The sequence below is a fragment of the Peromyscus leucopus genome, chromosome 8b (genome assembly GCF_004664715.2).
Source record: "Peromyscus leucopus breed LL Stock chromosome 8b, UCI_PerLeu_2.1, whole genome shotgun sequence".
NCBI classification, from domain to species: domain Eukaryota; kingdom Metazoa; phylum Chordata; class Mammalia; order Rodentia; family Cricetidae; genus Peromyscus; species Peromyscus leucopus.
In genome coordinates, this window is record NC_051086.1 from 93464569 (window position 1) to 93477476 (window position 12908).

Consider the following 12908-nt stretch of genomic DNA (forward strand, 5'->3'; position numbering starts at 1 on the left):
GAGAGAGAAAAGAGAGATAGGAACTCATATGTTATCCAGGTTGAGCTAACTACTGAAGTAATCCCTGTATCAGCTTTCCACAGGCACGTGCCTCATGCTTTGAATCTTCATACTTTCTGTTGTGGTTTTTATAACACCCTACCCACTTTAGCATTTTTCTGTGTGTGTATATGCATGTGTGGGCAACCTTGGGTGCCATCTACCCCCTTTCTTGTTTTTTAGGCGACACCTCTCACTGACCTAGTACTTGCCAGGCTAGCCGGCAAGCCCCAAGGAGTCCGCCTGTCTTCACTTGCCTGGCACTAGGGTTATAACTGAGTGCTACTCCACTTATTATTTGTATGTGGGTTGTTCTAAGGTTAAAACTCAAGTCCTTGTGCTAGCATATAGATTGAGCTGTCTGCCCAGCCCAACACTCTTTTTATTTGGTATGGTTTTGATTTGGGTTTTTTGAAGCAGTCTTAATATATATCCAAGGTAAGCCTCAAACTCAAAATCCTCTCTCACTACATCTCCAGGTACCAGGATTATAGATGTGTTACTGCACAGTCATTTCTTTGTGTCCCGAGTAATCACTCTATTAATTTTCCTTTTTAGCATTCTGCCCTACAGAATACATGTTCATTATCTATCTACCTGTACTAAATCATGAGCTTGACAGGTTTTTGTTTGGGTTTGGAGCAAGGTTCGACTATGTTCCATGATGGGCCTGGAACGCACATAGATCCGCCTGCCTCTGCCTTTGCCACCGAGTGCAGGCTTGTGCCACCATGCCCGACTGAATGTGAGAAGTGCCAGGGCCATTTTACTAAATGATATTCTTTGCTCTCTTTAGCCCTTTGACTCGGTTGCTATTTCCACCAAAAGATGATCACACATTAAAGTTTTTATATGATGACAACCAGCGTGTGGAGCCTGAATGGTACATTCCTATTATACCCATGGTGCTGATAAATGGTGCTGAGGGAATTGGTACCGGGTGGTCCTGCAAAATCCCCAACTTTGATGTCCGTGAGGTGGTGAATAATATCAGACGACTGTTGGATGGAGAGGAGCCCCTGCCCATGGTGAGTGTTCTGGGTCGGAGCTTTGTTTTTCCTCAGGCGCAGTTGAGTGCGTTCTACAATACAGTGTACAAATCTGAGATTTATTTCATACTTTAGATTTGTTTGTTGAACATATTTGTGATTTAACATTTAGAAAACTTTTTCATTGTTGTTAATTTAGCTCCCAAGCTACAAGAATTTCAAAGGTACTATCGAAGAACTGGCTTCAAATCAGTACGTGATTAATGGAGAAGTAGCTATTCTGAATTCAACAACCATTGAAATCTCAGAGCTTCCCGTCAGAACATGGACCCAGGTAAGTAACTGTTGATTTCTTGGTTTTTCAATTGAAAAATGTTATTGTTGCTGTTGACTATTCAAGAGACTCCTTACAAAAGGATTACTGTGTTTTGTTTTGTTTTGTTTTTAGACTTACAAAGAACAGGTTCTAGAACCCATGTTGAATGGCACTGAGAAGACACCCCCTCTTATAACAGATTATAGGGAATACCATACAGATACCACTGTGAGGTTTGTCATAAAGATGACTGAAGAAAAATTGGCAGAGGCAGAGAGAGTGGGACTACACAAAGTCTTCAAACTGCAGACTAGTCTCACTTGCAACTCTATGGTATGTCTTATTTTGTAAGAGATATATCTTTCAAAACTAGTATTGTTAGGCATGGATCCCCCTAGTAATCCTAGCACTCCACAGACAGAGACAGGAGGATCCTTATGAATTCCAAAGCTATCCTGGGCTATGTAGTCAGACCCTGTCTCAAAAAGAAGGGCTGGAGAGGTGGTTCAGCAGTTAAGAGCGTTTAGTGCTTGTTCATTGGACCTGGGTTCACTTCTCAGCATCCACATGGCAGTTTGCAACTGCGTAACTCCATCTGAGCCATTCAAGGTCCTCTTCTGGCCCCCATGGACAGCACACAAGCACATGTTACAATACAAACATATAGGCAAACAGCCATGTATATCTTTTTTTTCAATTAATAATTGATTTTTAAAGGGCATATTGGTTACCCAATTTATTGATTCATAGCTTGAATCTCTTGAATCTTTTCCAGGTGCTTTTTGACCATGTAGGTTGCTTAAAGAAATATGACACTGTGCTGGATATTCTGAAAGACTTCTTTGAGCTCAGGCTTAAATATTATGGATTAAGAAAAGAATGGCTTCTAGGAATGCTTGGTGCAGAATCTGCTAAACTGAATAATCAAGCTCGTTTTATATTAGAAAAAATAGACGGCAAAATAATCATTGGTATGTAAACATCTACTAAATAGAGTGTGGGATAGCTTTTCCTAGATTATTGTTGTTTGTAGTGGTGTAGTGGTACTGGGGCTCAAATCTCGGGCCTTGTACTTGCTAAACATGTACTCTGTATTAGTCTCACCCCGCCCCCACCCCCAGACTGAGCATCTAAAGAAATCAAGACTCAATGTTTAGACAGGATGAGACTAGAGAATTAAAAGATCTTGTGTGGGGCTGGGGTGTAGCTCAGAGTGTAGAATTCCTTCCTGACATCCACAAGGTCCTAGGTCCAACAAGTGCATCAGCTTCCCATGGTAGTACACATCTGTTATTCCAGCACTGGTGACAGGAAGCAGGAGGATCAAGGCCATCCTTGGCTACATAGTGAATTTTAAACCAGCCTGGAGTCCATGGGACCTTGTCTGAGAACAAGACCTTGTATAACTAATTGATCACAAGAAGAGACACTGATCTGATCTTAAAATGAAGGAAAGGTATGTCTTTTAAAGAAAAGAATACTGAAAAAGAGGCAACTCTTAGGGATTTTTGTTTCATTGGAAATTCCATAAGCAATTAGCAGAGTTTAAAGAAAGAAAAGTATCTTCACTAAAGCTGGGTATAAGAACAAAGCTTAGAGATGTAGCCCAATTCTAGCCTAACCAACTAAGAAAGCCAGCAATTTTTCGTTGTTGTTTTTTGTTTTTCAAGGCAGAGTTTCTCTGTGTAACAGCATGCACTACCACCCGGTGAAAGCCAGCAATATTAATGAGTTATAGGAAGCCCCAAAATATAATAGTACCAGTTACTGGTGATAAGACTAACTTTCTCATAGTACTCAAAAATGTTTAGTTTAACAGTTAATGTTTATTTTCATACCTACTTAAAGCACTAGCATATCAGCCAACTTATTTCATAGATGCTATTGTTTCAGACAAGGCTAAAATGAATGATACTAAACATGACTTGAATGAAAAAAAGAAAGGGAGGATTGTATTTGGCTGACTGGAACTGGGAAATACTAGGATGGCCCAATCTTCTTGCAGAATAAATACCAAGGGTCTGCCAGGTGGCGGTGGTGCACACCTTTAATCCCAGCTCTCGGGAAGCAGGGGCAGGTAGATCTCTATGAGTTCAAGCGAGGCCAGCCTGGTCTACAGAGTGAGATTCAGGACAGGCACCAAAACAACACAGAGAAACCCTGTCTTGAAACAACAACAACAACAAAAAACCAAGGGTCTGAATATGTAATCTAAGGAATTGGAGAGATAGCTAAGTGGTTACAGCACTTGCAAAGAACCCAGGTTCAGTTCCCAGGACCCACATGGTAGTTCAATACCATCCATAAATCCAGTCCCAGGAGATCTGATGCCCTTTTCTGGCCTGCACAGACACCAGGCACACACGTGGTGCACATACCTAAATGTAGGTAAAACATATAAAACCTAGGCTTGGGGGTGTTGGGGGGTGTGCTGGAGAAATGGCACAGAGGTTAAGAGTACTGGCTATTCTTCCAGAGATCCTGAGTTTAAATCCCAGCAACCACATGGCTCACAACCATCTGTAATGAGATCTGGTGCCCTCTTCTGGTATGCAGGCATATATGCAGATAAAACACTGTGTACATAATAAATGAATAAGTAAATCTTTAAAATAAATAAATAAAACCTAGGCTGGGCAGTGGTGTCACACGCCTTTAATCCAGCACTCAGGAGACAAAAACAGATACATTTCTGAGTTCGAGGCCAGCCTGGTCTACAGATCTAGTTCCAGGATAGCCAGGGCTACATGGAGAAACACTGTCTCAGAAAAAAAAAACCAAAATGGCAAACATGTAACCATTGTCAAGTTAAGTGATGAAGAGTGGTACTCCAAAACTATATTGCTAGTGACTTTGTCCCTCAAACCATATTTGACTAGAGCAGACACTGAAAGAGTACATTGTATGGTACTATGGTTAAGAGCATCAAGCTTTGAGCAGATTGCTAAAGCCTAGACCAGGGACACATTGAAATAAAAGCCAGAGACCATAATTGAGTCACAGGCTCTTCAGAAGTGGAGGCTTTGACTCTTTTCTGTCCTTTTGAGAGTTAATACATTTCAGCCTCTCTATAGTCTAAATGTCCCCAGGTAATTCAACTTTGTCCTGGTTCACAGAAATTTGGCTATGATCTGGACAGAAATATAGGCAAAATATAGACAATTGAATTTCCAGTTTTGTGGGTTTGTGTTTGTTTGATTTTTCTAGACAGGGTTTCTCTGTGTAGCCCTGGTTGTCCTGGAACTCGACTTGTACACCAGGCTCCGCTCATAGCTCCACCTGCCTTTGCCTCCTGAGTATGGGATTAAAGGTGTGTTCCACTGCCTGGCTCGGAATTTCCTGTTTAATCTTTTGACTTAATGTAGAAACACCTCATCCTTTTTCTAAAATTTTGCTCCAAGCTTATCTCTCTCTCTCTTTTTAATAGAAAATAAACCTAAAAAAGAGTTAATTAAAGTTCTAATTCAGAGAGGATATGATTCCGATCCTGTGAAGGCCTGGAAAGAAGCTCAGCAAAAGGTAAATTCTTTGTTAGCCAGTGGCTAAGCTCTGAATGTGTTTATTCTATTTATTTATGGCTATGACACACATGCCAGCAGAACAGCCATACACATAGAATGAAAGTGGGAAAATTTTAATTAAAAAATGTGAAATCTGTTTTCTTGCATTTCTAGAGGTCACAAGTAAAAAAAAAATCAAGGACCCTGTATGTTTGTATTTCATGTTCTACATTTTAACTCATCCCTTAGGTTCCAGACGAAGAAGAAAATGAAGAAAGTGACAATGAAAACAATGACTCCGTACCAGAATCTGGACCAACTTTCAACTACCTTCTTGATATGCCCCTTTGGTATCTGACCAAGGAAAAGAAAGATGAGCTGTGCAAACAGAGAAATGAAAAGGTGAGTTACAGATACAATAGGATGACCGATGTTAATATTGTTCTGATGGGGGGAAAATAAACTGTGTTCTGTTTAAAAATACTGTTTGTATATATTTACTATCTCAATTTTTTGGTAATCTTATGAAGGAACAAGAGCTCAACACATTAAAGAAAAAGAGTCCATCAGATTTGTGGAAGGAAGATCTGGCTGTTTTCATTGAAGAACTGGAGGTATGTGTTTATAAAGGCTATATTAATACTTAGAGACCAGCAACATACATTTTCTTCTTTTTTGTTTTGTTTTGTTTTTGTTTTTCAAGACAGGGTTTCTCTGTGTTGTTTTGGTACCTGTCCTGGAACTCACTCTGTAGTCCAGGCTGGCCTCGAACTCATAGAGATCTGCCGGCATTTATTTTTCTTATGTGTGTGTTTGTGTGTTGGAGGGGGGTGTGGGTAAGTGCAGGTGCACAAAGGCCCAAGGTGCCAATCCCCTGGTCTGAGTTCTGAGAACTGAATTCATCCTTAGCAAGAACAGTGAGGTCTCCTAATCACTGAACCATCTGTCCAGCTCAAACAGCCAGCCTTTTTATCAAGAAACTTCACATTTGATAAAAGAAGAAATAAATATTGGAGGAGGAGGAAGACATCCAAAATAATGAAAAGGCTGGATATAGTAGCCATATAGACAATAAACCTGTAATCTCAGACTAAGGCAGGAACATCACAAGTTTGAAGCCAGCCTGGGCTACCCAACGTGTTCAAGGCCAGCTTAAACTATATATGTTGTAAGATCCTGTCAAAATCCAAGTACTAGGAATACCATACAATTGTAGAACACTTGCCATACATGTGCGAAGTTTTGCCCTCTATGGGTAGCACTTTAAAAAATAGTAGCATGGAAGAACACACTTCACATAAGCCGGGCGGTGGTGGTGCACACCTTTAATCCCAGCACTCAGGAGGCAGAGACAGGCAGATCTCTGAGTTCCAGGCCAACCCTGTCTCAAAAAAACAAACAAAAAAGAACATACAAAGCAGAGCGTGGTTCACATGCCTGTAATTCTAGCGTTTGAGAGGAAGATGGGTTGAAGGTCATCCTCATTCACAGGGACACGGAGGCTATCATCCTGCACAAGGAAACAGAAGCAGAGAGGGCAGCCAGGATGGCTCCGCAGGGGAAGCACTTGCTGCACAAGCCTGGCACCCCGAGTTCAAGCCCCAGAACTAGGTGTGGGGAAGAGAGAACCCACTCCACAAAGGGGTCCCCTGGGTTCTACATGCTGACTGTGGCAAACACATGCACACACATGCAGTAATGATAATATGTCTTTAAAGAGAGAAGGACAGGAACAGTAAATTAGTAAATTCTAGTTAGCATTAAAGTAAATGATGGCAAGAAATAGACTAAAATTCATACTTTTACAGAAGAAAGCGCTAGAGTTAACTCACTCTTAGAGGTGGCCACTCGGTTTCAGAATCTCCTTTGTTACTTCAATCTCCTTAGCAATCCTTAGTTTCTTGATACTACAACTATGTCTATGCATAGTTTATCCTATAGCACGGTTTCTTCCTTGTCTTCAGAAGATTAAGTGATGACATTAGTCATAGGCACCTATTTCTTCTGTCTCTGCCCTCCCAAAGTCAGCCATGTTGTACGTCACTAAGGCTGATCAAGATTTATCTTAAGTTGTAAATCTTAAAGTTGTTCAAGAACTGCCTTTAGGTGTCATGTTGTCTTCATCTACAACTTTGTTCTCCTACTTCCTTTCATAGGTTGTCGAAGCCAAGGAGAAACAGGACGAGCAAGTAGGACTTCCTGGAAAGGGGGGGAAAGCCAAGGGCAAGAAAGGACAAGTGTCGGAAGTCTTGCCTTCTCCCGGGGGAAAGAGAGTCATTCCCCACGTCACCATGGAGATGAAAGCAGAGGCAGAGAAGAAAATTAGGAAGAAGATTAAGGTAATACCTCAAGCAAATTTCTCTTTAGAAATGGAACAGATTAGGTCAGTGTTCAGTTCACATGGTGGAAGAGGAGAACTGACCTATGCAAGCTGCCCTCTGACCTCTGACCATAAATAAATAGTGTAATACATTTTTTTCAGTGGAACAAATTATATCTAAGTTTTTTTTTTTTTTAAGATTTATTTATTTATTATATATACAGTATTCTACCTGCATGCATGCCTGCACTCCAAAAGAGGGCACCAGATCTCATTAGGTGGTTGTGAGCTACCCATAGGGTTGCTGGGAATTGAACTCAGGACCTCTGGAAGAGCAGTCAGTGCTATTAAACCTATTTTTTTGGAATTTATCCTGTATGTAGTGAGCTTTCCTTTCTCAAGCACCCAATGTTTTGCAATACTTAAATATTAAAGATCGTAACTATACCTTTATTTGGATCTCCTTTAGTATTTTATGTCTGTGGATGTTTTGCCTGCATGTATGTGTGTCTGCACCACATGCATGCAGTGCCCATGGAAACCAGAAGACATTGGTTCTCCTGGAACTGGAGTTACAGACCGTTGTGACCCTCCATGTGGGTGCTGGGAATTGAACCCTGGACCTCTGGAAGAGTAGCCAGTGCTCTTAACTACTGAGTCATCTCTCCAACTCTTGATTTTAGATTTGTTTGTTTTATTTTCCCAGCTAGAGTCTCACTATGTAGCTCTGGCTGTTCTGGATCTCACTCTGTAGACCAGGCTGTTATTGAACTCACAGAGATCCACCTGTGCCTGCCTCCCAAGGGCTGGAATTAAAGGTGCGCACCACCACTGCCCTATATTTTTCTTTGGGTTTTGGTTAAGATTTTAGATATCTTAACCAAAACCCAAAGAAAAATATATTCTTTCACTGTATTTGTGTCTGTATCTATCTATGTCTATGAATATTTGACTTTATTCTTCCAAACACTGAGAAGTTGAGTGTTTTTGTCCTGGGATTTGTTGGTTCTTAACATGTTGCTTTCTTTCAGAGTGAAAACGCTGAGGGCACGCCTGCTGAGGATGGTCTGGAACTAGGAGGCCTAAAACAGAGACTAGCAAAGAAGCAGAAGAAAGAGCCAGGTATTACATGTTGGGCAAGATGTTACAAACTCTAGATTGTTGTTAATATGTTCTACATAGATATTCAGTATTTTTGTAGAGCTGAATTAAGTATTGTAAAGGAAGGTTGTATGTGAATTATATTTGAACCTTACGTTGTCTTTATTTGATTTATTTTAGAAGAGACTCTTACCATAGAGTTAGTGAGTTGAATTCCCTTAGTTGGAATCTAAAGTAGTCCATCCTCCCCTCCACCTTGTTTATCTTGTTTTTCCTTGGCTTCAACAGCCTACAAAAGGGATATGTGAGAGCAAATTCATAAGCATTAAAAGTATTATAGGGGGCTGGAGAGATGGCTCAGAGGTTAAAAGCACTGCTTGTTCTTCCAAAGGTCCTGAGTTCAATTCCCAGCAACCACATGGTGGCTCACAACCATCTGTAATGAGATCTGGTGCCTTCTTCTGGCCTGCAGGCATACATGCAGGCAGAACACTATACATAATAAATAAATAAATCTTTTTAAAATAAAAAAAAAAGCATTATAATGCCTGAGACTGCCCTTATAATCTGTGTGAGCAAGCATGGATGACATGAAGAATAAGAGGTGACTATACAGGAATTAATTAACTCCTAGTGACCATGTAGATGAGATCTCAGCTCAGGCATCTAGTTCTTAAAGAACTTTAATGGTTGGTCATTTGTATCACATTATTTACTATAAAAACATCATTTATTTATGGGATTAAATGACCAAACTCTGTACTCTATAGGAACAGAAAATGTGTGTTTCTACTCATTATTGTACCCTTAGCACCGTTATAGTATGTAGATAGTAATGAAGAAGCCAGTATATCAACATAGTTAATTTCTGGGCCAGTGAGATGGCTTAGCGTGTACAGGAGCTTGCCACCAAGACTGACAACTTGAGTTTGATCCCAAGAACCCATGTGACAGAAGGAGAGAGTCAATTCCCATAAGCTGTTGGTCTGACCTTCACTCAAGTGCACTCACACACATACATACACACAAATAAATGTAATAATATAAAACTTTTATTAAAGTATAAATCCATATCTCTTTTGTAGATACCATGGCAAAGAAGCAAACTACATTGCCATTTAAGCCCATCAAAAAAGGGAAGAAGAGAAACCCCTGGTCTGATTCTGAATCAGATATGAGCAGTAATGAAAGTAATTTTGATGTCCCTCCACGAGAAAAAGATCCAAGAAGAGCTGCAAGTAAGGAAAAATACAGAACATGCTAGCTGTGCTATAAGATTTGAATGGCCAATGAACTGCAGGGTACTTAGTTCCAAAAATTACTGCCTGTTAGAACAGTGAGTCAAATTTTGAAAAATTGAAGCATCTTTTAGAATATTAAACTGAAGCTGAGGTGGGCGGTGGTGGTGCTCAGCTTTAATCCCAGTACTCAGGAGGCAGAGGCAGGTAGATCTCTGTGAGTTCGAGGCCAGTCTGGTCTACAGAGCTCGTTCCAAGACAGCCAACTCTACGCAGAGAAACTCTGTCTTGAAAAACCAGAAGAAAAAAAATGTAGTTAAACTGAAGCTTGTATATATTCATAAAATGTTAAGTCAAGCTGGAGGTATGGCATAGTGGTTAGGCGCACTGGCTGCTCTTCCAGAGGACCTGGGTTCAATTCCCAACACCCATGTGGCAGCTCACTACAGACCGTAGCTCCAGTTCCAAGGGATCTAACTCCCTCTTCTGGCCTTCAAGGAATCAGGCATGCACGTAGTATACAAATATACATGCGGGCAAAACACTCATGCATATAAAAGAAAATTAGTGCTATGGTAATACACAAGTACACACACACAAAACAAATTAAAAAAATAAAATGGCTGGGTGGTGGTAGCAGCACATGCCTTTAATCCCAGCACTTGAGAAGCAGAGGCAGGTGGATCTCCGTGAGTTCGAGGCCAGCCTGGGCTACAGAGTGAGTTCCAGGATAGCCAGGACTTACACAGAGAAACCCTATCTTGAAAAACCAAAAAAGTAAAAAAATAAAAAGTAAATAAAATGTTAGTCATCCTATGTTTTAATGTCTGTATCCTCTTTGGTTCCTAACAGCAAAAGCCAAATTCACAGTCGATTTGGATTCAGATGAAGACTTCTCAGGTTTTGAGGAAAAGGATGAAGATGAAGATTTTTTCCCATTAGATACTAGTCCACCCAAGACCAAAATTCCCCCAAAGTAAGAATTGTATCTAACACAGACTTTGATCATGGCTATTATAATAGTGTTGTTGTGTTTGTTGATCTGTTTGACACGTGTAGAACTGGTTCTCAGGACACCTTCTCTCTCTGTGTTCTTTTTTAGAAATAGGACAAAGACACTGAAGACACAGAAGAGTACCACGTCTGGTGTGTATTGAAGTAAAGTGACTGGGTTCTCGGGAGACTGGGAGATGTCTCAGTAAAGTGTGTGCTAAGCAAATGTGTGGACCTGAGTTCAGTCCACAGCACCCACATAAACAAGCATACACCTGTTGTCGAGGATTACAAGTTCAAGGCCAACCTGTACTATATAGCAAAGCGCTGTCCCCCAAAAACTAAAAATTTAAAATTCAGCTAAGAGTATTTACGATATTCTAAGAAAGGTAGTTAAGATGGGAAAAAATGTCAGGGACAGAGCAGTAGGCGGAATTTTTTAATGTTGTTATGACCATTTCTCTTCCTGTTTATAGTAGCTGACCTTGAAAGTGATGTTCAGGACAGTGTGCCAGCTTCTCCAAGCCCTCCTGCCGCTGACGTCCCAGCTGAAAAGGAACAGTTAAAGCCATCTTCCAAACAGACTGCAGCATCGAAGAAGACAGTGACCAAAAGTAAGCCTGAGTCTGTTAGAAGGTTGACTATACCAGGGTTAACCAGCTTTTCGAAATCAGTGTTAATTTTTATTCTGAAAATATCTATTGATGATGAAATTAACGGTATCTTAATGGGAGTGATGTCTTTTACATCTTTATTATCAAGTAAAAAATAGAAAGTAGGGTCTGGAGAGATGGCTCCATGCTTAAGAGCACTGGCTGTTCTTCCAAAAGACCCGGGTCCAATTCTCATCCACCCACATGGCAACTCACAACTGTCTGTAACTCCAGTTCCAGGGGATCCAATGCCTTCATGAAGGCAAGACATCAATGCACATAAATAAAAATAAATAGCCAGGTGACAGTGGCACACACTTTTAATCCCAGCACTTGGGAGGCAGAACCAAGAGGATCTTTGTGAGTTCGAGGCCAGCCTGGCTTACAGAGCAAGATCCAGGACAGGCACCAAAACTACACAGAGAAACTCTCTCAAAAAAAAAAAAAAAACCAAAAATAAGTAAATAAACAAATAATAATAATAATAAAACAAAAAATAGTTTAAAATCAGTATATTACTCAGGTTCCAAACATTATCTAGCTCATTTCTATGACATAAGGAAAGAATTTATAAGCAGTTGGAAGTAATCCATGTAAGATAACTTAGAAATCAAGGCTGGGAATGTAGCCAGTTGGTAGATTGCTGGCCTAGAATATATAAGCCTTGAAATCAATCCCCAGACCAGCATAAAGTGTAAGTGGTATATGTCCCTGGGGCTTTCTTGCTGGCCAGTCCAGCTTAATTAGGACCTCCAGGCCATTGAGAGACCTTGTCTCAAAAAAGAAGATGATGGTCAAGAGAGTTCGCTATGAGAAAACTCACCAAAGAGTGGTCATAACCAGTACCCATATTGACTTACAGGCCAGTCTTCAACCTCCACTGCTGGTACCAAAAAGAGAGCTGCACCAAAGGCAACCAAATCCGATTCAACCTTGAGTGTTCATGGCCCTGAAAAGCCTGATCCTGCCAAAGCCAAGAGCAACCGCAAAAGGAAGCAGTCTTCTGATGATTCAGACTCTGATTTTGAGAAAGTAGTTTCCAAAGCTGCCACGAGCAAGGTATTGCTTCTTAATCCTTTTGCCCTGAGACTTTGAAATATTTTTAAGGTAGTAAATTTAAACCTCAGAATTCATTACTGGTATAATTTAGCTGTAGGAAAGTTAAATCTGTCAGTCAGTGAGACAGTTGCTTTGGACCTTTTTCTTACTACTTAGTAGGAGATGGTGGAGTACTCTGGAGCAGTGGGGAATGACCCTAGTGTGCATTAACCATATGCAAATTACTTGGATCTTCTCTTTTTAGAAACTCAAGGGAGAGACTCAGGATTTCCATGTGGACTTAGATGAGACTGTGGCTCCTCGAGCAAAATCTGGACGAGCAAGGAAGCCTATTAAGTACCTGGAGGAGTCGGATGAGGATGACCTTTTCTGATGTGTGAGGGGATTGTTTTAGGAATGGTTTTACTGAGCCCGGTTAGTTTTAAAGTTACTTGAAGTTCTTCCCTAACCCCCTCTGAATTTAGTTTGGGGAAGACTTTTTTCTAAGACTATTCTAGTGAGTAGGACCCATGTGGCCTTTAACTTTGTACTCTACATACTGTCTCAATGGTGACAAACCATCTTATGACATGGTTTCTTCTCTGATTTGTCTATGTTTTGTGTCTATTTCTTTGGTCTCTAAAATCTTGCTTGAAATTCTTTTGAATTCCACATAATTATATGGTCACTTTGGCCTAACAGAATTTATTGATCATATATT

At 40.5% G+C, this 12908-nt stretch overlaps 1 protein-coding gene across 1 annotated transcript in view; it reads left to right on the forward strand.

Annotated features, from left to right (window-relative positions):
* Nucleotides 1-12908, forward strand: part of Top2a (DNA topoisomerase II alpha) — a 32038-nt gene extending 19130 nt beyond the window's left edge. Inside the window, 15 exon segments of the mRNA XM_028889555.2 lie at nucleotides 836-1067; nucleotides 1228-1362; nucleotides 1477-1677; nucleotides 2120-2315; nucleotides 4772-4863; nucleotides 5094-5246; nucleotides 5375-5458; nucleotides 7001-7183; nucleotides 8196-8286; nucleotides 9351-9503; nucleotides 10356-10479; nucleotides 10606-10649; nucleotides 10973-11110; nucleotides 12012-12208; nucleotides 12453-12908. Of these exon segments, the coding sequence (XP_028745388.1) occupies nucleotides 836-1067; nucleotides 1228-1362; nucleotides 1477-1677; nucleotides 2120-2315; nucleotides 4772-4863; nucleotides 5094-5246; nucleotides 5375-5458; nucleotides 7001-7183; nucleotides 8196-8286; nucleotides 9351-9503; nucleotides 10356-10479; nucleotides 10606-10649; nucleotides 10973-11110; nucleotides 12012-12208; nucleotides 12453-12581 (2152 nt within the window). The 3' untranslated portion in view covers nucleotides 12582-12908.